The 26,662-nt window shown below is 40.6% G+C and overlaps 1 protein-coding gene across 2 annotated transcripts in view; it reads right to left on the bottom strand.

Moving 5' to 3' along the window:
• gfra1a (gdnf family receptor alpha 1a) overlaps nucleotides 1-25,438 on the bottom strand; it is a 112,620-nt gene extending 87,182 nt beyond the window's left edge. Inside the window, exons 1-3 of one of the 2 annotated variants that reach the window (XM_088351515.1) lie at nucleotides 25,146-25,438; nucleotides 22,502-22,804; nucleotides 17,704-17,784 (exon numbers count right to left, since the gene is read on the bottom strand). In XM_088351515.1, coding sequence (XP_088207641.1) covers nucleotides 17,704-17,784; nucleotides 22,502-22,804; nucleotides 25,146-25,185 — 424 coding nt within the window. In that variant the 5' untranslated portion in view covers nucleotides 25,186-25,438. The remainder of the gene's footprint in view (nucleotides 1-17,703; nucleotides 17,785-22,501; nucleotides 22,805-25,145) is intronic. The other variant, XM_088351516.1, reaches the window with a different exon arrangement.
• Between the last annotated feature and the right edge of the window lie 1,224 nt (nucleotides 25,439-26,662).

Here is a 26,662-nt window from a genome sequence, read left to right as displayed (position 1 = left end):
AAATTTGCAAAATTCACCTGAAACGCATGTCTTTGGAATGTGGGAGGAAACCGGAGTGCCCGGAGGAAAACCCACGCAAGCACGGGGAGAACATACAAAACTCCGCACAGGAAGTCCGGTAGCTAGATTTGAACCCACACAGGAGGTTCCCAAGACCTTAAAATTGTCCCGCACACGCGCTAACCACTGCACCACCGCGCTGCCCAGTAAAGGTTCTGTTTGCGAAAATTCTGGGTTTCAGTGTTCCTAGGTTTGCTTGACGATTAAGAAGACAAAATCGCTGCTGTTAGGAAATTGAACAATTCAACAGGGTAGGACGTTTCAGCAGAACACCGGGTCGCAAGACGATGTTGAGAGAAGCATGGGAGAAAAAATGAGCAGCTTTTCATCAAAAACATGCAGTTTTAAATAAGCCCAACGGATGTTACCAAAGTCACATGCAACGCAACCACTTTAGCTGTATATGCTGACTAATATTTATCAAACATAGAACATTTGTGGAAACACCTGTTCAAATGTCCTATTTTAAGGCAATACAGTTGCACTCACCTCGATTTCTTAGCCTGTGTCCCTTTGTTCACCCCCATGAAAACTATATTTTTCATTGCGCTCATGGCCAACATTCAAATAATTGTCTACATCTTCTGTTTTTGTATTATTTTTTATCCACTTTTTATGGTCCCTGGCCTGTTCTTAGGTCGTGGAAAAGTTGGCACTAGTCCAATGTTGTTGCCCCAGTTATTTTACGCAGTCCTCATTGGTGCCCTAACAACCTGTGTGGTTAAGGGATCGGTGAACTGTGAGCCGGTTGTTTATTGTTTATCATTTGAATCACGTTTATTCAGGGCAGCACGACAGCCAGGTGGTTAGCGCGCAGCCCCACAGTGCAGAGGTTAAGCTACCCCAAACTCCCTGTGTGGACTTTGCATTTTCTCCCCATGCCTGCGTGGGTTTTCTCGCACATTCTAAAAACATGCATGTCAGGTTATTTGGTAAAACCCAGGTTGTCCCTAGGTGTGAATGAGCGAGTGAGTTGTATGTCTCCAAGTGCCCTGCGACTGGCTGCAACCAGTTCGGGATGCCCACTGCCTGAAGGTGGCTGGGATAGGCTTCAGCACCCCCTTGACCCTACTGAGGATAAGCAGTGCAGATGATGGATGGACGTTTATTCATCAATAAATGATAGGTGGGATGCCTCGTTTGAGGTCTCCATAAAGAGTTAAAGGTACACTATTCTCTCTATTAAGTACTTGTTAACAATGCCCAACTAAGTTCGGAGAGCCTGAATAAAAATGTTCCCACAATGTCAATCTGCTCTTTTCTTACTTTACTCAGAGCTTTCCGGGACTTGCAATGCATTAGGAAACAGAAAAGAGGGAGGGGCTGGAGAGTGATCTCATGCTTGTCTGTGGTTTTCTGTTGTATAGAATAAAAACGATGAAAGTAAGAAAAGTTTGTTGACTGTTTCAAATACAGTCCAAACGCCGTGACTATATCAAATACAGTCCAAACGCCAACCCAAAACCCTCAAAAGATGACAGAAAAGTGTATTCAAGTGCGTCTAAGAAATGCATGTCCTTGCACACACAACACAAGCAGATTGACGAAGGCTGCAATGATGACTTAAGCCAGAATATGGTGTCAACGAATAAAACATTACCTTTACATTTCATGCAATAAAACACTTCTGAAGTAGCCCTATGGCATTTTTTCAGTGCAAATGATCACATTTAGTGCTTGAAAAAGGGAGATACTCTGATTTTACTCTTAATGAAAGTTTGTTTGCTTTTGTAAATGAATATATGTATTTGTATTTGTTGATTGTTTCAAAACCTCTTGGATGAAATGGTTCCTTAATTACAAATACAAAATGAAACATGACTCGTGCAGGTCAATAGATTAGCTTAAGATATCCGGTTGCCTGTATTGCTAAGGTATTGGATTTAAGCCTCTGTTCAAATATGCAAAACAAAAAAATACATCAATCAGCCTTATCTTTTTATCCAGCTCGGCCCCTTAGTCATTTTTTTTCAACCCATTGCAGCCCACAATTGAAAAAGTTTGCCTACCCCTGCTCCAAAACATAACAAAAGGTAACATTTTCCCTTTTTTAATAACTAATTGGATTTCAATTTGAAAAGCAATTAGTTTGTCACTATCTAGAATATAAACTATTGGCAGTTGTAAGCTTGTAAAAAAGGGATTCTTTGTTGTAATGTGTCCACAGGGCCCCTTTAGCTGTTTATATACCAAAAACACGCAAACAAACAGGAACAATAACAGAGGAACGTAGCAGGAGGGACAAGAAGGTCAGCGAAAGCCAATCCCGAAAGGACGGCCTCGTCCTCATCTATCCAGACAACTGCAGCTGAGCAGTCCATCACAGGGCGGGGGAAAGCGAGCGGCGGAAGCTTCCGCCAGAAAGCGAGCCGGCAAAAACGACAGGGGAACAAAAGAGAGGAAAATCAATGTCTTCTTGTCGACACGGCCTCAAGTTTCCAATCTAACACAGCGCGCTATCGATCGACCGAGCGAGGACCAGACAAAACCCGGTTGCGCGGCCGCGGGGACGACAGATGGATAAACGTGTCGCATCAGATGACTTTTCGGAAATTTTCAAGATAACCTGTTCTTAAAAAAATGTATTGACGTTATACAGATTACCTTGTACAACCTGAGCTTGAGAATAATCATGGTTAGGAACAGGCTGCTTCAAGCCAATTTCAAAATACTAGAAAACTAATGAGGCTTAAATGAGCACTGAATTACACGGTAAAACAACTCTAAATGATGGTCGTATTATTAGAAAAAATATTTTTGCAATACACAAACGCGTTTACGTTCAAATGTATCGTGTAGTGTAGAAATTGCAGAGCAAAAGAAAAAGAAAATAGAAGCTAAGAAATGGTTGGCATTTCTTGAATCCCAAGAGTTTAACCTTCAAATGATATGTGGAATGCCGCATTTGATTGATTGGCGACATTGTACAGACACCGTGTCTGTACGTGTCTGAGACAGCTATTTGCTTCTTTGCGAGCCGTCGGAATGTTAAGGGGTTAATAAGTTTGACTGAACTATGTGACTGTTTTGTTGACGTTCCCACTGTTGCATGTTATAGTCCGGTGTGCCTTATGTATGGAAAATATAGGAAAAAAAATATTTTTGTGGGGGGTGGGCCTTGTAACCCGATGCTCCTAATAGCAGTGTCTGAAACTCATGACAAAAGGTTACCGGACACCAGTTACCTGCCCAGCCATAAAGTTGCCTGCCCAGCCATAAAGATACCTGCCCCATTTTTCACAACTTGAAACACAATAAGACGACAAAAAAATAAAACATTGTTGCAAAGTATTAAGGATTGATAATAAGAATATACAACAGAACAAAACTTTAAAAATTAAGTTTATTATAAATATACTGATAACATTAATTGCATGTATATGACATCGCCGTTTTCCATCTGCCATCAGTATGTACCTGTATTTACTCATCTTTATTCATGCAATGTTTACGTTGCGTCGTCTGCTACAAGCCACGTGAACTCCTCTTTCCTTGATGCTTTTAATGTACGTTTACGTCTTGTAGCGTCATAAATTTTGTTAGCTTCTTTCGAATATTTCTTCTGAGGCTGAGGTTTTGGCTTGATTCCTAACCACTTATCGATTTTTCTTGTGTTCTCTGTGCATCTACTTTGGAAAATGATATGCAAATGCACGACCTTATAACGCTCGGGAAAGTCCAGAAGCACAAAGTTATTCAATGCAGGCTTCTGATCGACTGCCTAGTATGCAAATTGCCAAACGAACCGAAATTCTGAAATTTCCAAACCGAACGAAGATTTTGAAATCGGAATAAGCAAATGTTTGATTTGAAAAAAAAAAAAAAAAGTGGTCGGCCACCCGGGCAGAGTTGTTGTGTAAGTTGTACGCCCGACGTAAAAGATGCACACCCGGGCATCCGGGCAGGCGTTATTTCAGACACTGCTTATAGTCGTGAAAACACGGTAAATCAATCATTTGAATTGTGTGCACTTAAATTAAGGCCTTTGTGCTATGTAGTCTCTTTCCAGTGTGCAAGAGTTTCTTGCAGTTAAATAAACTGAAGTGGAAATGAATTCAGTTGTTGTTTTTCTTTTTCTTTTACATATGCAGTGATAAACAATGCAAGATATTAAATCTTAGCGAAGGAATGAAAACAAAACATGATCGTTTTATGATAGAATCTTACACCCCTGAATCATGATTGCAATTTAATTGTGAGCCTCCGAAAAAACTCAAGCCCTATAGCTAAAACACTTTTCATGCAATTAATTTACTAGTCCAGCTCTTGTGAAAATGATTTTTCTACTATGTGACCCCTAAGCTAAAATTATGTTGACACCCCTACCATAGAACTTGATCAGCCATTGCCTTATTCATTTTGACACAAACACTAAGGTAAGATGTAACATTCTAATTTCTAGAATTCATAAGAAGAAGACAACAAAATAATCTACCAATATGTGATTGATGCTGTTAAATTTGAGACAGTTTTCTGATGACCACGCAGGCGATATCTAATCCACTATCCTAAATTGCACATTCAGACCATTAGTAGCGCAACCTGATCCGTCTGAAAAGTGGCAATAAATGTACCTGCTTTGATAAGCTGCTGTCATGAGAAAGAAAAAAGCGCTTGCTTTTGCTATCAATGCTCATCCCTTGAACGTGTGTTTCTGTGTTGTCCACGTCGGCACTTTTCTCACTTCCCGTCATTTCTTTCTAATATGCTCAGGAGGCCAACAGTCACCAGTAGAGAGTTTACAACATCCCCCCGTCCAACCCCTCGGAATCATTTTTCAAAATATGTTGCCATTTTTATGAAGATTTTTTAATTCAAACTGGCTGTCAACCAGTTGAGGGTGTCCCACTGCCTGAAGATGGCTGGGATAGGCTCTTGCACCCCCGCGGCCCTACTGAGGATTAGCTGTACAGATAATGGATGAATGGATTTTTAGTAAAAACCCTTTTCTATGCTTTTAGCGATAAGCATTCTCAAACCATTGATACATATTCAAAGATGGTTGTGTCAATCCCAATTGGTATGAAAACCGAAAGGTAATGGTTACCACGGTTTAAGTGAACATATGATAATCTGTAGAACAGTGTTTTTTTAACCAGTGTACTGGGGCACACTATGTGCCGTGAAACCTTCTATAGCAGGGGTCAGCAACCTATGACACGCGTGCCAGCAGTGGCACGCGAGAAGTTAACCAGTGGCACGCGAGCCCACGGCAAAATAATAACGATTTTTTTGTTCTTTTTTTAAGCACATTTACCGGAAATTTAGACATTTTCAGTTGTGCGCCGTGTTGTTTTTGGAAGCTTTACGTTAGCGCCCCTCCGTGTGTCAGTGCGTGTTTACGAGCCGCCTCGCGTGTTCTAACCCAGCCAACAAAACACACGCGCGTGATAAATGAACAAATTATGACAGCTCCTTGAGCAAAAACATTGTGTTCTTTCCAGCCAGCGTGGAGAGATGACTGGGGCTTTGTGCAAAAAATGACCGTGGTGTTTTGTGCATTATGCCTCGAGACCGTACCTCGCGCATCAAGTGTTAAACGTCATTACGAGACCAAACATGAACATGTATTCAAGGTGGAGACATTAAAAGGCGCAGTGTCCAGGTACGGCAAACAGACACAGACCCTGAAAACCATTGTCACTGCTAAAACACCACCACTGAAGCAAGTTATTACATTGCTCACTGCATAGCAAAGCACGGAAAACCATTTACTGATGGCGAATATTTTAAATAATTGTGTGTGTGTGTGTGTGTGTGTGCTTGTGTGTGCGCGTGCGTGCACGCGCGTGCCTTCTGCATTGCTGCTGTTATTTCAAGTTTTGATATTTTCTGCAACAAGATATCATTGATAGATTGTATAGTAGCTGACCATATTACTTGTTTTTGATTATAGTTTATAGTTGATGAAAAATGGTTGATTCTGGTTAATTCTTGTGGTAAAAAGTTGAAGTCAGAATGGCTGCAGGCCTTTCCACATGTTGTTTATATATTTTAGTTATTTGATGAACAAGAATAGTGGAAGATAAATAGGTCAGTTATACCAGTGTTTTTCAACCAGTGTGCCGGGGCACACTAGTGTGGCCTGAGACCTTGTCTAGTGTGCCTCTGGAATTTCATCTTCCAAAAAATCAGGCCATTATTCAGTATTTTTGCAACTCTTCAGACGAGGAACTGTAATAGTCATCCATATCAGTAGGTGGCAGTAGATTTTGATATACTTTTTATATACTAATTATACGCTCTTTAGGTAGCACAGTACATTTAATAACTTAATTTGTTCAACAAAGTGGTTTAAGAAAAAAAAAAAAAAAAACACATCATTCTTTTTTACTTTAAGTATTATTTTCTTCTTTTTATAGACTAATTATCTGCTTATGAGGTAGTACAGTAAAATAGTTGACGTAACTTATTTTCAAACATTTTCGACAGTGTGCCGCGGAACTTTTTTATAAATAAAAGTGTACCTTGGTTCAAAAAGGATTGAAAAGCACTGAGTTATACGATTAAAATTTCTATGCATTTTGTATATTTGAACTGGTATAAAATGACATCTCTGTTGGATATTAAAACAATGTTGTGCAAGTCATTAATCTTGGTGTGGCACACCTATTTACATGGAAATTTGAAAGTGGCACTCCGCACCGAAAAGGTTGCTGACCCCTGTTCTATAGTATGCCACAGAAAATTGACTAATCGAATCTTTGCAAAAAAGCATGCCATTGCTCATTATATTTGCTTGTTCAGCCAAGTAACATTTGTAGCAGATTACTATTTTTTCTTTTTATACGCTAAGTATCAGATCCTGAGGTAGTACAGTGAAAATTATTATATAATTGATTTTGTTGAAGAATCTGTTTGAGATTGCACATCAAAAAATATATCAAATAAATGAAAAAGTAAAACTATAGCACATCACTTTGCTGAATGTTATCTATATTTTCTTAGTGCACAAAATAAAAATTGTTTCCACTGGTGAATAGTTTTGCGCATTTAAAATGCAGTAAAACATAAACAACTGTCACATCCTGGTTGTCAAGTTTGGTTTTTCTTTTTCTCTCCCCCGCTCGCTTTCCCTTGCCTTTTTTAGTCATGTCCTTCTTGGCTCTGATTTCCACTCACACTTGGTGTCACTTCCCTTATTGCACCCAAATCACCTCAATATTTAAGCACTCCTGTTTTGGGGCTTGGTCAAAGTTCCTTGCCTCGTGTACCATGTTCCCAAGCCTTCTTGACCAACGGTCACAAGCTTTCTTGTACCACGTATCAAGTCTAACTTGTACCACGTATAAAGCCTTCTTGTACCACGTACCAAGCCTTCTTGTCACGGCTTTATTTATTTCCAGTGTACCAAACCCTTGCCTCCTTTCTCAACCAAGACTGCTGCCTCTGGTATTTAGATACTGCTAGCCCGATACCGGATTCCCAGTGATCCCTGCCTAAAAAAAACAACTGTACTTTCTGTGTTTCTGCATTGTGTTTCCTCACTACCTCAAGCGGGTTCTTGATAAAAACATCGTAAAATCAAACATTTCCAACCAAAATAAATGACTTGAATTGTCTTCTGAGCCACAGTGATCACAACAAGCTTTATACTGTCCATTTAGACAACTTGATAACTCAATCTTGGGAAAACCAACGACAAAAGCAATGTGAAGCTGGCGGCAGGAATCCATTCTTAAGTGTCACTAATGGGTGATATGCAATATATTTTTAATAAAAGGTGTGTCTTGGCTTCAAAACACATTGAGAAACTACACTCTTGAACAAAATGTCCAGTATTAGGGTGTGAATCAACCAAATTGGGTTCATTTATTAACGACCGGGACAGGTAGGAGTAACCTCATCGAGCTGCTACTGCGGAAAAAGCCGACATGCTGCACAAACATCATCAGCAACAGTCAAAGGTGACAAGCTTGACTTGTAAACCAGTGATGTGCCAAAATGATGCACATCAAAGACCGCAAATGTTGTCAGTTGGCCAAGTGGAATTTTGGGGAAGTGCAGAAAGATCAGGCAAGATGCACCTTGACGGAAAAATAAATCCTCTTTCTACCTCCCCCGCATTCCCCTCATGATTATCTTCATCTGCCATGGGCACACACACACACACATACACAAATGTATATGGAGTTTTATTTAGACACATTGCCAACCTGTGATGCAAAAATATCAAAGAGCCCAGGGTCGTATCGGGCCGCAGACCATCAAGCAAATAAAGTGTGTCTAGTTTGGCTTTCTGGCAAGATTTGTTGAAATGAAAGGCACCAAAATACAAACTTTGACTGAGCAACATTTTGAACAGATTTCTTTCTTGATGTAAACCGTTCAATGGCTTAAGGTTCCGAACTTTTGAACAAGACAATGCCTCACAGCACACTGACAAGGGCACCTTGATTTACAGGATTAATTTGCTCAATGGAAAGGCTCGTGACACTCTTAAAACTGCTGGACCCAAAAACACGGATTAATTCGAGTCTGTTTTGTAATGAAAACAACAAAAAGTTGGATCAAATTTCCTAACGAGAAGTCCTGATAGACCCGGTACGTGGGTATGGGTATATTTTTAGAAATAAATTGAAATGTACTCCACCCACTTTAAAAAACACTATAATTCTATTATAACTGGATTGAGAAAGACAAATAAAAAGGTGCAGTACCAAGGAATTGCATTTGGAATGGCATGACCTTTGAAGATAAATAAAGATTAAGCCACAAGAAACAATGTCTCACACTATTTATTTTTTATTTTTTTATTTTTTACCAATAATAGCCACGCCATATGACACATATTCATTGACATAGTGTTATTCCTCATTCTCTGAGGAAATTTTGCTGTGTATTGAGTCACTTAAAGTATCGTAGTTGTAGAACTTGTTTCAATTGTGTCTGTTTGCACCCAGTGCAAATATTGCATAAACCAAATTGAACTTTGCTTCAAAAATTTCCGTTTTTCTTCTAGAATGTCAAATGTGTCACCCCAATGTAATGCTTATGTGAATGTTTTGGTTGCCAAAGGGGCGAGGGACGCCAGTGATATGCACTCAGAGTGGCACCGCCATCATGGAAACATAACATTGGAAATATATATAAAGGATTATATTTATCGTGTGTTTGATGTTTCTCGTTTTATTTTAAAATTTGGGGATTTTCTTTTTCAAAATCATTGAATATTTTTTCATTATAGTATGAATAGTATTAAGACATTGTTAAATAAATAATATAAACTATGTTACAATAAATAATTGATTTATTTTTCTATATGCTGGGTTATTTAAAGTGGGGAACGATAATTTACTCTAATTTAGTTTTTAATGTCGGACACCTACGAAGAAGTGCGCTAAGGATGCCACGGCTGTTATTTTGGATAAATGTTAATTGTTTGGACTATTATTTTGCACTGTTGTTCTTTAATTTGATTACTATGTGCTTTTTACATCATTGCCAGTATTGGCCAATCACAATGCTGTTCTATAATTTCATCAACTCTTAGGGCTCATCTGCTTTCTGTAACCTTGAATATTAAGTAGATGGAAAGGGCTCAGGGGAGGGCCTATAGAACAGGTTAGTCTTAATATATGGTGGTTTCGTTCCCTGTCCTCATTGTAAGTTAAAACTTAAACTGAATGAGTGAATAGATTGATTGAGTGTCTACTAAGCTTTAAACCTAACAGACATTTGTATGTAACATATTTATATGCTGAGCATTTAAAAATGCTGATAGGGGCATGCAATTGTCTTGCCCCAGGTCAAAAGGCAATAGTGAGACCAAGTATTCTGATTTGGCCCCAAACCATAAAAAAAATGCTGGAGTTGGCAAGCTAAAAGCAAGTAAAGCCATCCATCAATCTATTATCTGTCGCTTATCCGGGGTCTGGTCGCAGGGGAAGCCCAGACCTCTCTATCTCCAGCCACTTTCTCCAGCTCATCCGACACGTCCCAAGGGAGGCCTCCAGGAGGCTTCCTTATCAGATACCCGAGCCACCTCAACTGCTTCCTCAGCACAATGCGGAGGAGCAGTGGCTCTACATAGAGTCCTTCCTGGATGATTGATATTTTCTCAAACCACCCTGCGGAGGAAACTCATTTCAAAACCTTGTATTCGGGATAGTGTTCTTTCTGTCATAACCCACAGTTCATGACCATAGGTGAGGGTAGGAACATAGATCGAGCGGTAAATCGAGATCTTTGCCTTTCGGCTCAGCTCCCTCTTCACCACGACAAACCGGTACAGGGTCCGCATGACGGTAGATGCTGCACCTACCCGTCTGTTGATCTCTCGTTCCATCCTACCCTCACTTGTGAACAAGACCCCAAGATACTTGAACTCCTCCACTTGGGGCAAGATCTCATCCCAAAGCATGGCCTCATCAAACTCCTCCCATGCCCGAGTTTTTGCGTCGGCATCCACCAAAGCTGCATTCCGCTTGGCCAGCCAATACCTGCCAGCTGCTTCCAGAGTCCCACAGACCAAGTGGGCCTGTTAAGGCTCTTTCTTCAGCTTGACGGCATCCCTCACCGCTGGTGACCACCGACGGGCCTGAGGGTTGCCGCCGCGGCAGGCACCGAATACCTTCCGGCCACAGCTCCGATCAGCCGTCTCGACGATGGAGACGTGGAACATGGTCCACTCGGACTCAATGTCCCCTGCCTCCCTCGGGACATGGGTAGTTCTGCCAGAGGTGTGAATTGAAACTACTTCTGACAGGAGATTCTGCTAGCCGTTCACAACAGAACTTCACAACACGCTTGGGTCTGCCAGGTGGTGATCAGTTGACAGCTCCGCCCTTCTCTTCACCCGAGTGTCCAAAACATGCGGCCGCAGGTCCGATGAAACGACTACAAAGTCGATTATTGAACCATGGCCAATAACGATACACCACTCAGGTTTAGGTAAGGGGTACCATTCTTCCTAATCACGCCCCTCCAGGTCTCACTGTCATTAGGGGCGGCAGTAGCTCAGGAGGTAGAGCGATCGTTTTAGGATTAAGGGATCCCAGTTCGAATCCCGGCTTATCCGTGTTACATGTCGAAGTGTCCTTGGGTAAGACACTGAACCCCCCAATTCCCCCAATAAGCAGGTTAGCGCCTTACATGGCTGCACAGATCACGGCCGCTATTGGGAAATGTGAAGCACAATGTAAAGCGCTTTGGGAAGTCATTAACATGAAAAGCGCTATATAAATGCAGATCATTTCATTACATTTCATTCATTGCCCACATGAGTGAAAGTCTTCCAGCATTACAAGATAGTTCCGAGGGGGCGCGCTGTCGAGTACACCCTCCAAGGACTCCAAAAAGGGTGGGTACTCTGAACTGCTATTTAGTGCATAAGCACAGACAACAGTCAGGACCTGTCCCCCCACCTGAAGAGGCTAGCCTCTCGTCTACCGGGGTGAACCACAACGTACAGGCCCTCCTTCATGATATGCTACCTTATCGTGGTGGAGGAGTCTATGTGTCCCAATGATCCTAGTAGCTATGTGGTCGGGGGCTTTAAGCCCCTGGTAGGGTTACCCATGACAAACAGGTTCTAGGTGAGGGGCAAGACAAAACGCAGAACAGAAGACCCCTTATGACGACACAAAACTTTTCCTTGCCTGGACGCTGGTTACCGGGGCCTCTTTCTGGAGCCAGGCCTGGAGGTGGGGTCCGCTGGCGAGTGCCTTGTGGCCGGGCCTTTGCTCACGGGGTCCAGCCGGGCACAGCCCGAAGGGACAACGTTGGTCCCTCTTACCATGGGCTCACCACCTGTGGGAGGGGCCAAAAGGCTCGAGTGCGTAAAGAGCTGGGTGGCAGCCAAAGGAGGGGTCTTTGGCACACTGATCCCCAGCTGCAAAAACTGGCTTTTGGGACATGGAATGTTACCTCTCTGGCGGGGAAGGAACTCAAGCTGGTGTGTGAGGTTGAGAAGTACCAACTGGATATAGTTGGACTCACCTCCATACACACCTTGGGCTCTGGTAACAGTCCTCTCGAGAGGAGTTGGACTCTCTTACACTCTGGAGCAAGTAAACCCTGCAGAAATATTTTCTTGTTGAATTTATTCTTTTTTATATTGGAAGATTGTTGATCTCTTGATGCTTTTATTCAAAAGGAACAGCGCAATTACTTAATTTATGAGTTTAGGTATGACGATAAACATTTTATCCTATGATGCAGTTTATGTATTGCTTTCTTGCTCTGCCAATCAAATGATGAATAAGGTGGCGGTTCATTTATTTATAAATCTGACTGTGCCCCACCAGACATACACCTCACAGCACATTAATGTTAGCAACACAACACTGGTAGATGCACTTCTTTCAGCTTACCGCAGGGCAGCTATGCCTACTTACTGCCAACATATGGAATTAACAAAATGAACGCACCTTTTGTGAGCTTTCTGAGTACCTGAAAGCAAAATATTCTAATGCATTTTTTCAACCAATTCAATTGGTAGCTGCAGGTAACCTGTACAGTGTGTGACTTTTATAATAGCGTAACAAGAAGTAGTTTATTACGGAGGACCTACCGACGGCCCTTCAGCTATTCGCCGCCGCCCCCTAACAGATGTCGCCACATCGCGTTCCGCGAAGCATTTCGCCATGCGTTTGAAGTCCCGACATGTCGAGTGGGTGATGCTCCGCCGGCAGCCAACCGGGAAGAGGAGGACGCGGATTTAGGAGCGAGGGGGCGAGGCAAACACACTTAAACATACACATACAAAAACACACAACCAGGCAGCCAGCAAACAAGCAAGGAAAAAAAGAAAAACATTCTTAACAAGCCTGGGAAGCGGTTTGTAATTACTGCAGGGATCCTTGTCAAACATGCAGGTTGGAAAATAAATTGCTCTCAAGCACAGACCAGATTGCTGCTAATCCAAACTCCAGCAGAGGCGGGAAAAGTATGGCCAAGGGGCTCCAGACACACAATCGCATCCTCGAATATTGCGACGGACGCACACGGATTTTGAATTTGACATTGTCTCGCTTAAATCCAAATAATTTGCACTGAATATTCTCATTTTTCATTATTTTCTGTTTCAGGAAGTAAAAGTACAAAAAAAACAAGGTTTCGCCAATGCGGGGAAGGCATAACTGTCAACTTGTACGCTTTGCCTGTATTGATGTATGTTTTTTTTAATCATTTCAAATTGTGTATGCCGTGTAACATGTTCTGTACAGCAAAAAAAAAAATACATGTCGTTTAGCCCATCTTGGCTGTAATCTGGATCATTTTAGGTCACTGGTAGCAGACGAAAAGGTCATCGTACGTTTGTAATGAAGATGAAGTCTGCGAAATCCTGCACTGCTATGTTTAATAAGCAACAGTAAGTTGAGTGCAAGTGGTGAGGAAAGAACTGAGAAAGATGCTGAACTAAATTGTTTGTGTTCTTTAATCCGTAAATAAAATACAGCTGTGTACATAAATTATCTTTGTTTTTAGTCTACATAGTCTTCCTGTGAGTAAATAGGTGCCACATTGGGTTAGTAAGGTTTATTGTCACTTAAGGGGAAATGCAATCATTAATAAGGGTAGTATTTGGATGAGGTTGAAAGGTATGGAATTGATTTGCATAAGCATGATTTTTGCCAAAAATATTAAGAGTTTAAAGTGGAAGTCAAGCCAAAGGAGTTCATAAAAATAATGTGCAGTCAACACAGAGCCTTTTGACTAATATTGCATTGGTGGAATGTAAATTAAGGAACGGCCATTTTGAGAGTCAGTGTTAGTCGTGATGTTGTCTAATCGATCATTCATGGTTCACTGGCTTTCTAATGCAAGGCTTGATTGGTCATTAGCTTAGACCTAACTCTCAAAATGGCCGCCCGCAGACATGAACACAATAAAGTAGATATTGATTCTTAAATCATTCCCTAAATACAAAATGCAACGTTTGGATGAGTAGATGCTTTTAAGAAAATGTTGAGGAAAGTTTTTTTTCTATATGTGTTAAATATAACTTCAGTAGAGGGGTGTGCCATCATAGAAATATAAGATTAAAATCTTAATAAATGGTTATACTTATTTAGTGAAGAAGTTTTTTTGTCATTCAACTTTACAATTTTTGAATTTTATTTTTGAAAAAAAAAAAATGATGCTGAGTGAGGCATGCAATTATCTTGCCTCATGGCAGAGGGCAATAGTGAGACCAATAATTCTGATTTGGACCACACCTCAGTTCCAAAAAAACTGAATTGCTCATAGTTTTAGCAGGCTAAGATCAAGTCAATCCATCCATTTTTTTTTCTTCTATTTTGATGGACTTTTTCTCAATATGGAAGAGTATCTGTCTACTGGTTGATTTTATCCAAAAGAGCAGCATATTGACTTCATTACAAAAGTTAGAGTAATACAAAAAACGTTTTTTTTTTTAAATATGCTCTACTAACTAACAGATGAACACGATCTAGGTTTATTTATTTGTAAATCTAACTGTAGTTCACCAGACAAGAACGTCATCTTAGGCCAATGTTTCACTATCTCATCTCATCTCATTAGCTGCACCGCTTATCCTCAGTAGGGTTGCGGGGGAGCTGGAGCCCATCCCAGCAATCATGGGCAGTGGGCTGGGGACACCCTGAACTGGTTGCCAGCCAATCGCAGGGCACACAGGGACAGACAACTCGTTCGCCCATACACACCTAGGGACAATTTGGACCGGCCAATCCACCTGAAATGCATGTCTTTCGAATGTGGGAGGAAACCCACGCAAGCACGGGGAGAACATACAAACTCCGCACAGGAAGTCCGGTAGCTGGAATTGAACCCACACAGGAGGCTCCCAAGACCATAGAACTTTGCCGCACACGCGCTAACCACTGTGCTGCCTCAATGCTTCACTATGAACAATGCAATTTAATAAATAAGTTAAAAAAATATATTACTTTGCTCAACCATGTCATGTTCAATCCAAAATGTCTCTTAGTCTTTTCATGAGACAATTGATAATCCAATGAAATGAAAATGAGAAGCTATTTTGATATGCTGCTTGTGAACCAATTTGGTACTTTGAGTCTGTACTGTGAAAAACTGGTGAACCCTTGCTTGCTTGCGTGCTTGGCAAGCCGAAGCAGTAGGGGGGTTGTTGCTTGCATCGCAGCTTGCACACAAAGCAAAACTCGGAGGCAGGATTCCTAAGTGGCACTTTTAGGAAGCTCTAATGTGAATCTCATCAGTTTGCTGCCTGGCCGCTGCCCAGACACTCCATTATGTCACTTTTTAGCCTGACTTTGACATTTCTCTCATCACGCTTGTTTTAAAGGGACTTTTTTTTAAAAGGCTCTTTGTCGCAACGTCATTTCCAATCCGGCCATCCACTTGGCAGGAATGGCAAATGTGCACGATTGCCTGACGTGCTGCGATAACAATCAAAGCAGAATAAATGGGGGAAATAAATCTATGCGAAACGACTTTCAGCTCAGGATGTTAAAATCACACACAAAAAACATGAAATTAATTCAGGGCCGACAATTTTGCTGCCTCGGTAAAATGTTACCCAGAGTAAACAAGAAGGAGCAATTATTTCAGGGCTTTAGACTCAAAAGCACAACATGCTTTTACTGAGATCCAGCCCTGAAGATATTTCAGAAAAGGCTGCCTTAGACATAAAACAAGAATATTAATAAGACAATGGTATAGTTTAAGAAGAATGTAAAGTTTACTGTAGGTAAAAAAAAACGTTGGTAAGGCAAGAGCAATCGACTAATGGTTCGGCCCCTGGCTATTTATTGACCTCAATTAACCCAACAAGCGAAAAGAAAATTCCTTTTGACCCGGCTGACATTTGGTCACTATAATGTCAAACTTATTTTTAATCAACTCTTGTTGCAATTCTGCCTTTCTCTGTGTGACGGACCGATACTGACAGATACCATTGAGACACTTTGAGGGAAGCCCGGAGATACCCAAGTCGCTTAAATTCTTGCATAGATGAGGGAGAGTCAATTATTACATTTTGTGTCCATAAGCTGACTATTTTATGATCAAGTTCATTCACTGCTATTTTAATGATTTATTTATTATTCAAAGACTTTGCACCAAGGGTAAGATCTTAAGCCCAAGCCCAAATCTGACCCGGATCGGGCCTAGAATGTCAATATTACTTTTAGGTCAGGTCCTGCTGACTTCCTGAGAAATTATCTAGCCGTTGTTCTTCTTTGTGTCCCTATCTGTCTCTCTTTGAGTTTCTCAATTGATTCTTTAGGGTGAACTGCCACTGTGGTTTATTGAACACTGTTCAACTCTGAAAAAAATCAGTAAATAATGGAAAATTGTCGGTTAATGTAACCTCTGCAGACATATAAATAAAAAAGATGTAAACGTCTACACATTCTTTTTAATTTAGATTTTGTTCTTAAAACAGGATTTAATTTCTTATCAAAATCATCACTCCTCCTGTCGAGTCCTCACAATTAAAATATTAAATTATGGGTTTCCTTAAGGCTCAGTCCAGCAAATCAATTTAACAGTTCGGGCTCTGGATGGGTCAGGTTTTGATATCAGCATGGGTTGGGTCAGGCTGTTTTACTTTTAGGCAAAATTTACCTTGCACTGACTCTGCTAATGTTTAGTCTCTCAGTAGTAAATTTCCTTCATTTTCTAGGCCTTGTTTTACCGTTTAGGTAACATTTTGTACACAGTTCTGATAGGTAAAATGGATAAAAAGGATTGTCAATGTGTTCTTTTTTTATATTTACCTATTTCATCGATATATTGAAAGGATACTTCACAGATAATTTGATTATCGAAATACCCATCTGTAGAACAATGTGTTTTTTTCATGTCAGTCAAAACCGTCATGTGCTATTTTTCTCTCCGCCGCCACCCACGAGATGACGTCACCCATGCGAGTAGGAGAGGGCCGCATTGTTGTTGTTTTTAGGATGTCTTGGAGGATAAAGAGGCTGTGAGCTGTGCCAGTGTCACTTGTGTTCGACGTGTCTTTGATATTTGGAGCTCCGCCTGCGGCACAGATCACATGCTCGCCTGCTGAGAAGCTCTCAAGACACCGGCAAACACGGAGAAATTATTGAGATATCAGAAGACGTCCATTTGCGTAGCTGAGTACACACACAGTGGTGGGAGAGAAAATACATATTTGGTGACGAGACGGAATTACATTTTTAAGTGTCTCATCTTATTTTTACTTCTCACAGCTTTTCACCTTGGTACCTTACTTTTTTGCAAAATGACATTTTGTACACAATAATATTGAGGTGCATTTGGTGGTAAAGGATCCACTGGGAGTGATTGATTCCAAACTGATTTGGAATTAGCAACATTTTATGTATCATCTATTTTCAAATTACATTGGAAATTCATGGTTGTCCCCTGAAATAAACACCTAGATAAATAAATCCAATAACTTTGAGGGACAAAACTTTGTTTAACAGACCTTCTATCATAATGAAGTCATGGTTTGAAGCTCTTGGGTAGTTTAAACACTGAAGCCCTTTCCCCAAAAAAGAGCAATTGAGATATGTTGAGAATCTCAAGTACTCAACATCCATCCCATCTTTGCTCTCAGCTCAATGAGACTCAGAATTTATCTACACCATGCGGGATCACAACGGTGAGGAAGAGGTGAAAGATTACGGGAGCGAGGGGGAGGATAAACAAACTCAGTGTGGCGCAGGGTGAAAATTAAGGACTCACCGATGATGGGGGCCAGGCGGAAAATGTCTGACAGGCGACTGTTGACTGGCTCGTATGGGGAATCCTCCAGAAAGTCGTTTCCTACCAGACAAGAACCAGAAGTTAGCTTGTTCTGAAGCTTTGGGGACACATTGTCAGGTACCAATGCTCCATAGTAGTCTTCATTTACCAGCTCAAAGGCTGTGAAAGTCATCCTATTTTACTCTCACTGGAGTTTCTAGCGATACAATAGTAAGTTCTGAAAAATAGGCAGTCAGTCTCCACTTGTCTTCCTTTTAGTTATTCTCATTGTTAATTCATTCACACCTCCGCTGCAGCGAATTGTTGTTTTGATATGGAGGGAATGGTTAGACTAGAATAAAGAGATTGCTGATATTAGGATGATGTCAAGTCAAGTCACATTTATTTGTATAGCCCTTAATCACAAATTGTCTCAACGGACTGCACAGGTCACACTTACACCATCCCTTAACTGAAACATGCATGCGGGCAAGAAAAAAACAAAAAGTTTCACATGAGAAAAATAGGAAACCTTCAGAAGGGGCCACTGAATAGATCATTCCGGGATGACCATGCTGCAATAGATGTTGCATTGGGTAACCAGTGTTAGGCAGGGCGCTTTAAACGGTAATTAGTAATAGTTACTCACCACTTATTCCAAAAAGTAACTGAGTAAGTAAATTAATTACTTTATACTAAAATTACCTAACTTCCAGCAAAGTAAATATTTCCGTTACTTAAAAAATAAGTTGTAGGTCAACAAATTTGACATCTTTAGAGCAAATACGATACACCGCTGTGACATGTTTGAGTTTCCTTGCAGAGATGTAAATGCCTACTATTTTTAGAAAACAGTTTTTTTTTTTCCCGGTTCGGCTAATCAAAATGAGACAAACGGCTATTCGGGTTGCTTTAATACCTACATGAGCAATTATAATGGATCATTATGATCAGAATGATTTGAAAAAGGGGAAACATAGATTAAAAAAAGACAAAATAGGGGAAAAAAGGAAACCAACGACAAAATTCAATAACAAAAGAAAGAAAAGAGATAAAAAAATAAAAAAACATTATCCATTTAATATAAGGACTATACCACTGAAACACACGGTAAATACAATTAAATATGTATACAGTACATCTATGAACAAATAAAATAAAAATAAAAAACATTGTAACCTACTGAATTCCCCAAAAATGCATTTTGACCAATCACAAGAGAAATAAACTCATCTTGGAGTGAACCAGCAGTTGATTGGTGGCGGCGGCTGCCTTCATTCACTACAAACATTCGGATCATATAGATGTTTCGTTCACAAATGACACAAGTCAGATGCTGTCAAATACAGGGCTTACATTTTTTTGCAAATCAGCCCTCATCCAGCTTTTCTTTCAGCACATTATTAAATACTAACTATATGGTCACTATTTTGATTGGTGACATGTTTCAAAAAGACGTGACGTAAACAACTCGGCGAGCAGAAAACCCTATTGCTGAAAACAGCATCAGGTGTGCGGGGACACCTCCCCGTTGGGGTTATGTAACCATTGTTACGCACTGCTTTTGACCCATAAGTAACGGTAGCGGCATTGTAATGGCGGGAAGAAAAACGAGGTAGATTACCCTGTTACTGAAAAAATATGCCGTTATTTAAAACTGTGTTATTTTTAATGGTGTTACTCCCAACACTGTGGGTACCTATTGACCATTTGCTTGTGGCGTCACGTTGCCTTCCCTGGCAGAAGAAGAGCAATGATGGAAGGTAAGGAGCACCCAAGCAGACAGCACTTAAATGAGCATTTAAGTTAAAACAAAAAGCAATAAACCAGAAAAATATAACCACACATTTTTACAGTTATTTATTGCTGTGCATTGGGCTCTGCCAACGGGCAAGTTTCTAGACCCGACTTAGATTTTTTTTGTATCTGTTTTTCTGAAGACAGAAGACGGCGATGTGTATCTGCCAGCAAACGGAAGGACTGGTCGATATGTCGTTTTAGTAGCGTTAGTGCAAGGGGGACATTTCCCGTCGGCGGTGCATTTGTCGGAAAAACAAAGCGCAGCAACGCGCAACTGGCATCCAGACTTTTATAAGTTGTTAGATCAGCACCGGTGTATTGGGATACTCCATTTACAATAAAGTGGCACAGATCGTGTGGACCATACGTCAGGCAGACTGGACAATTTGGTCAGATGTGTGAATATTTCAGGAGGAACACTGTATGAGTGGGTATCTACCATTGCTAATGCTATCCTCAGTTTCTCCAAATAGTGCCTTTTGTGCTTTTTCGACAAGATGAGCCACCTCTTCTGACAGTTTTACAATATATGTTTTACTAAGCATTGCCAACAGTGTTGAATAGTATAGCTTTTGTTGTTGTTGTTGTGTACTCTTTACTGACCCCACCCACTGTTTACCTCGGTTTACTACCATCAGTCATGATGTCATCACGTGGCAAGGTCACGTGTGTGCAAAGGGTCAATACAAAAAAACATTGTCAACATCAAAAATAAATAGTTAATACGTTGAATTGTTCAGGACCTATGTAAAGCCATTTGAACAAGCACAGAAATCCAAATACACCTTACTGTTTGAATTCCCAATCTTATTCACTGGATTCTGTAGTATAGCAAGGCACACTTTTTAATTTCTGGTCAATGTAGGGTTTTTAGGTCCACCTTATAGTCTGGAAAAAACATTAGTTCCGAATTTAAAAACAAGAAACTCTTTGGTCGGCGTCAAAGTAACACTTTTGGACAGAAAAACTGTGCTAGTGTTAGTAACAACACGCACATTTTTGGCAAATATCTGAAAATGAGTAGGAGGGTAATTTGCGTTTTTGTATACATGTCGGTGGTGATGTGGGTCAGTCGATATCCACGCTGGCTCGCAGCCTCACGGTTGATTAGGCAGCTTGGTCAGCAACCTCGCTGGGATGAGATGGAGTTTACTGCCTGCCCAACTGCGTGCTGCCCAAACCAAGCACACACCCACCGACCGACTGCCTCTGCCCCATTCATGGCCTCCCGATGATCCATTCGCTTCCTTCATGTTGCAGCGCCGAGGGCCATCAAGCTTTCTGATGTCCGCGTAAAGGGACTGGAGAGGTCAAAGTACGTCTTGCCTTAGCAAGATCGCATAAAAGAGGTCGAGGGGCTCAGTTTTTCATGCAATTGCTGCTGATAGGATTGGACTGCTCCCAGATAAAAAGTACAGTTTTTATTTTGCGGCATACACCCTTGGATTTATATTACTGGTATACTGTAAATTGATTTGTTTGTAGATAAATTAAAGTAGTGCCTTGAGTTATGTCACTTTTATTGGTATTTTTAAGATACGAGTTATTGCTGCATTTTTTTAAAGAGTGTATTTTTTGACCACTAAACGTGGTTGTATAGGGTCATGAAAATGAAAAAACGAGTGCTAATAAGCAAAAAGAAGAATACAAACTACAAGGATTCAAAGTGACTAAACTGAACCCCTTCACTTATATTTTTTTCGCAGAGCCTTTTGCAAGGTTTTAGGTTTTACCCATAGCAGCAAGGTGGCGGATTATTACGTTATGTCAGCCCCCTCCAGTTGAGACTCATGCCATGCAAAAAATGCAAATTTCTCGACCTATGAGTTTGTGTGATCGTTTATTCATATTTGCTTACTATTTAAATCAACATTGTTATTTCAATACACGCTGTCCCTTAAGAAAAAAACAAAACTTGAGAAAGCATTCTAAACTCTGAGCCCTTTAACGGTCAGCGAATGCAACTTGGCAGACACATATACTGTATTAATTGAATTGTGAAGAAAGACATTTCTAACAGTTTCTTCTTTTCCCATTTAAATCACCCTCAAACTCAATATTATCTAAAGAGAGTGCCATGCTTTTCATTCATAATCTACCATTTTAACGACTCTTGATCATTTGCAACTAAATTCAGTGACTACTGTGGCGCTGTCTCAAGAGGTCTGAATTTCTCCTCATGGTGATATTCTCCCTACCGTACATACTCTCATCTAAGATGAATTTATAACTAAACTCAATAAATGAATAACAAAAAATATGCATATCAGGATCACTTTATATGCACATATTTGGTTGTGTATCACCAGTTGTGACAGGAACAATAGATTAATGGGGCAAACATGAGAATATAATTTACAGTAAAAGCATGCAGAATTTAGGTCTTTCGATTTCTAAAATTACTTTCGCAGGTCTTGGACAGTGCCCTTTTAAAGGTTTCTTCATTTTCCTCATGTGGATGTTTTTAAGTTGCCCTTCTGTAGCTTTTCGATCAGGCAATGGTGTCAAAATAATCTGTGGTTTGCAATAATCAGTGATCTGTGCAGCCCTTTGAGACTCCTTGTGATTAAGGGCTATATAAATAATCATGACTTTGCTTGACTTAACTTTAAAAATGGAGAGGGAGATCTTCAAGTGGTTTGAAGCTTAGTGAAAAAATGGATATGGAGTACCTTGGCTGAGTATCCATTTTTAAGCTCCAAAGATTGCACAAGCCAAGAAATATGTATATTTCACTCCTTCCACAGGTTGGTGAACACAATTTCTTCCATTGTTTTACTATGTGGCTATTTTGAAGCAGTTTTAGGGGATCGACTTCTATGCAAGCATAAAAGAACATTTGTAACTAGCTACTTTCAGAGTAACACGCCACTTTTGGGTGTCTGTAATCTTGCGGATAACAATTAATTCTTAGTAACTGTTACTAATTAAATTTTTTTGGTAACGCTCCAGTTATAACATGTCATGGACCGTTATTCATACAGACTCTCCGACGCACCTTGTAAGGTTTGATAAATGCTCCAATAGATGCGCAGGCAGTTCTTCTCCTTCTTCATGCCTCTTTTGCAGCGGCAGTTGTAAAGCGGGCTCAGCTTTAGTGCGTCCACAGCGCCTCGGCACTCGTCCTGAGCGCCGCGCCGCGCCACGCCGGTGTAATTGCCCTCTTTGGCGGGGCCCGCACCGCACTGCCGCATGGTTCGGTATTTGCTGCTGCACCACGCCTCCTTCAGGCACTGCTCGCTGGCCCGCACGCAGTCTAATCGAGACGCCCGCCCGCCCTCCTCGGCCCCATGCAGCCCATCTGAAAAAGGAGACGGGCAGTTGATTAGGGACACAGAGTGTAGTGGTGGGGAGGTGCAAATGGGATTAAGGTTTGGTAGTGGTGTGAAAAGTAATTTTGAACGACATGCGTTGCTTCGGACATTTTAATGTGTGAAATATTGTCATCTCTGTTCTTGCAAAAGATTAAAGCAGGGGTCTACAACATTTTTCAAGCCGAGAGCTTTTATGTTGCTAATTAGCGCAAAATGGCGCCCAGTTGTATATGCACTTATTAAATACCAACTTATCATGTTACTATTAAATATGGGAGTAGAGGTAAGATCTTTGGCCTGAGACCAAACTAGCCCGGAACTTGGAAAGAAATTCAAGTGTAGTTGGACCTAAAATGTCAATCATAAGTTCGGATTGGTTGATTTCATGTTTTTTATTCAAATCAAGTCAATTGTGTTGGACTGGATTTTTTTTAAGCCCAATCTTAACTTTAGAGTAAAGTTTGGTGATAATTGTACTCGAAAATCACAATGACCCAGCACTGGTGAGCTTTTTTAGAACAGGTTTGTGAGCACCTCAGCTGTCTTTAGGGGACAACGTGGTCACCTTATTGGAGACCCCTGGTCAAGAGAATATATGTGTTTTAATGACTCAGTCATTCCACACGAGGGTGCTGAACATCATAATTTATCATCAGGGACCCAATGCCTTAAGTGAAAGGGACATTGTGTTATTTTTGGCGCCTCCTTGTGGTAAAAAAAATCATTAATTGAATAAAAGACACAATCTAACGTTTAAAAATATGCAGAAGTACATAAACTATCATACATATGTAAATGCTTTTGAATACTTAGAGGTCAAGAAATCCGTATTTATTTTACATAACATAAAGCTCACTTAAAATGGGCTAATATGATTGTCTGCTATCTTGCTGGCAAGGGTACCCCCAAAATAACTTTGGAAAGGCTGGGCGAAAAATCAGAGGCAAAATAGTGCAGTTTTGTAGTATGTTATCTTCCTTGGGATTTGTAGCACTTGTTTTATTGATGCGCTACACAGTGCAGCAACATTTAATGGTCAACTATTACACATTGTCCCTTTATTGGCGCTCCTCCCCTGTTTCGCAAAGTATGTCATTGGTAAAAAGATTAAATCAGTTGGAGGTGTGACGATAGGTTAATTGATCTTAAACTATTTTCCATATTGATTGACTGTTGTGAGATATTATTTATCAAACTCAAATTATCAGATTTTATTGTTTTAATAATAATTCTTGTCTAAATTCTAGAGCTGTGCTGTAGAGCAGACTGCATTATAGCAGCTGCGTTGTGTTTGGAAAGTTAAGTGTGACATTGTTGTTAATTTGCCAGTAACAGCTATTTATGTCAAATGTCCATTTTTTTATAACTAGCCTGGCTGTGAAATAGTTAAATATTAAATCAGTAATGGGGTCTTAATCATTTTTTTTTTAATTATCTCCAATGTATGTTTCAATTAAACAACTTCAATCATTCTTTCGGTTTGGGTAATTTCTGATCATTCGATAAATTGTAGGTAAACTACTTATTGATTACTTGCAAACCTAGTCAGAAAGCACTTTCATAATATCTTGACCATTGTAATGTTTTGTTTTAGATTACATATGTAGGCTATTGTAATTCCTTGATATAATTAATTGATACTCAGATGAAACCCTTGAAAACAATTCTCATATGTTCACTCCCAAAAGTATATGGTATCAAAATGTTACCAGAAATCCAGATCAAATTGTCCAGATATGAGAAAAATACAACTCGACATGCTATATTATACATCATTTTTGTCTCCATTTTATCTTGATAAACAGAAAGTGCCATAACTATATATTGCGGTAGAAAATACATAAATAGAAACTCAATTTTGCATTTTTAGCCAGGCGAAATGCTTTCAAAAGTAAGTCTAAACCTTTTGTCGTAATTGTATGATGATTTAGTATAAGATAATTGCCATTGTTAGAAAACGTAATGTTGTTTTTCCTCCGGTTAGATATTGTGCATGGTCAAATTGCAAAAGGGCTACAGTGCTGGTCTTATGGCTGCTCGAACGGGTCAAAGGATTCGAAACGAAAGCAGCAATTTGCAAAGCAGATTTTCAAAGTTGCTGTCGCTCTTGTATAAGATTATCTCTCATATGTTAATGATGTAAAGTCAATTTGAAAACCTGTTTAGAAGAATTCTAAACTTCTGGGGAGAAAAGTTCCACAGTAAAAGCGCTCCTGGTGACTTTGACAAAAGTGAGGTCGCACAACCCGCTCCAGTACAACATTTTACACTTGAAGTCGAAAATATTCAAACCGATATAAATGAGGGCAGACAAATGTGAGAAAGTACCTAAAAGAGGCAGAAGAAGGCAGAGTCCAGCGAGCATCATCCTCGTTGGAACCTCAACAGCTTCGTTGGAAGAAAATGCGCAAAGTTGGCCTCACTTTAAATCCACGAGAAGGAATTCCATTGTGGCACACTCAAAAACGTGAAAAATAAACAATCCACACACGCTGCGTGGAAAATCTCCGCAAGTCCTTGTGCTCGTTCGGCGGGATGCTTGCAAGTGGCGCGTTGAGCAGCGCGTCGAGAGTTGCGCGAGAGCGCCAGCTTCCCCCTCGAGTGCGCCACTGCCAATTACGCACGGCGAGAAAGAAAACGAGCAGCACAAGAGGCACAGCACGCAAAAGAGCCAGTTATGTCAATCCTGGCTCTTTTTAGAGAACTAACTCTTTCGGTTTGGCTCCCTGAAAAGAGACGGTTCTTTCAGTTCCTCAACTTGTCTTAATTTAGCATCTTATCTCATTAGCTGCACCGCTTATCCTCAGTAGGGTCGCGGTGGTGCTGGAGCCCATCCCAGCAACTATCAGGCAGTGGGCAGGGGACACCCTGAACTGATTGTCTTAATATAAATTACCAATAATAGGGAAACATTAAGGCAGCATGGCGGCGCAGTGGTTAGCGCAACTTAGAGGTCAAGACATGAAGCTCACTTAAAGCAGTGTTGATGTGTATCACCGAAATACACCTCCTGCCTGGGTTCAAATCCAGCTCCCGGCCTTACTGTGCGGAGTTTGTATGTTCTCCCCGTGCTTGCCTGGGTTTTCCTCCGGGCACTCCGGTTTCCTCCCACAAAGACATGCATTTCAGGTGAATTGGCCAGTCCAAATTGGCAGTTCTTTATAGCTTGCCACTCCTTGCACATTTGCTCTCTGCACTATTGTACTTACAGCGTTATTGTTACAGTGTTAATGTTACTGTTTACCTGACTTGTTAACCTGACTGCCCATTTTGCACATCCGGTTAGCTACTCCTCTTGCACTATCGGCACTATGGTAAAATACTATACGTAGCCATAATACAATACAACTTTTACTTATATCTGTTCATTCAAGGAAACTGTGCGGGTCAGATGTATCGACATTTCGTTCTGTATACACGTGTACTAGAATGACAATAAAGTAGATCTGAATCTGAATCTGAATCTGAATCTGAAATTGTCCCTAGGTGTGACTGAGCGATGATTGCTGCTCCAGCACCCCCGCGACCCTACTGAGGATAAGCGGTGCAGCTGATGAGATGAGATGAGGGAAACATTATGCACCAAATTGAATAATTTTGAAAATGTTTCATGCTACAATATTATAACAACCGTTATTGTCTCAATATGCAGTGAACTTCTAAATGTTCAAAATGGTTATACAAAGTAAACAACACAGAGATGACGCCACTCATATTGACCAGTCACCAGCAGAGAGAGAGAGAGAGAGAGAGAGAGAGAGTTAGAGAGAGAGACTGAGAGAGAGAATGAGAAAAAGCGAGAGAGAGAGAGACTGAGAGAGAAAGCTAGAGAGAAAGCAAGAGAG

This window comes from Urocampus carinirostris, chromosome 13 (assembly GCF_059441175.1).
Source record: "Urocampus carinirostris isolate Australia breed hairy pipefish chromosome 13, RoL_Ucar_1.0, whole genome shotgun sequence".
Lineage (NCBI taxonomy): Eukaryota > Metazoa > Chordata > Actinopteri > Syngnathiformes > Syngnathidae > Urocampus > Urocampus carinirostris.
This window is presented reverse-complemented; position numbering and strand designations above follow the sequence as displayed.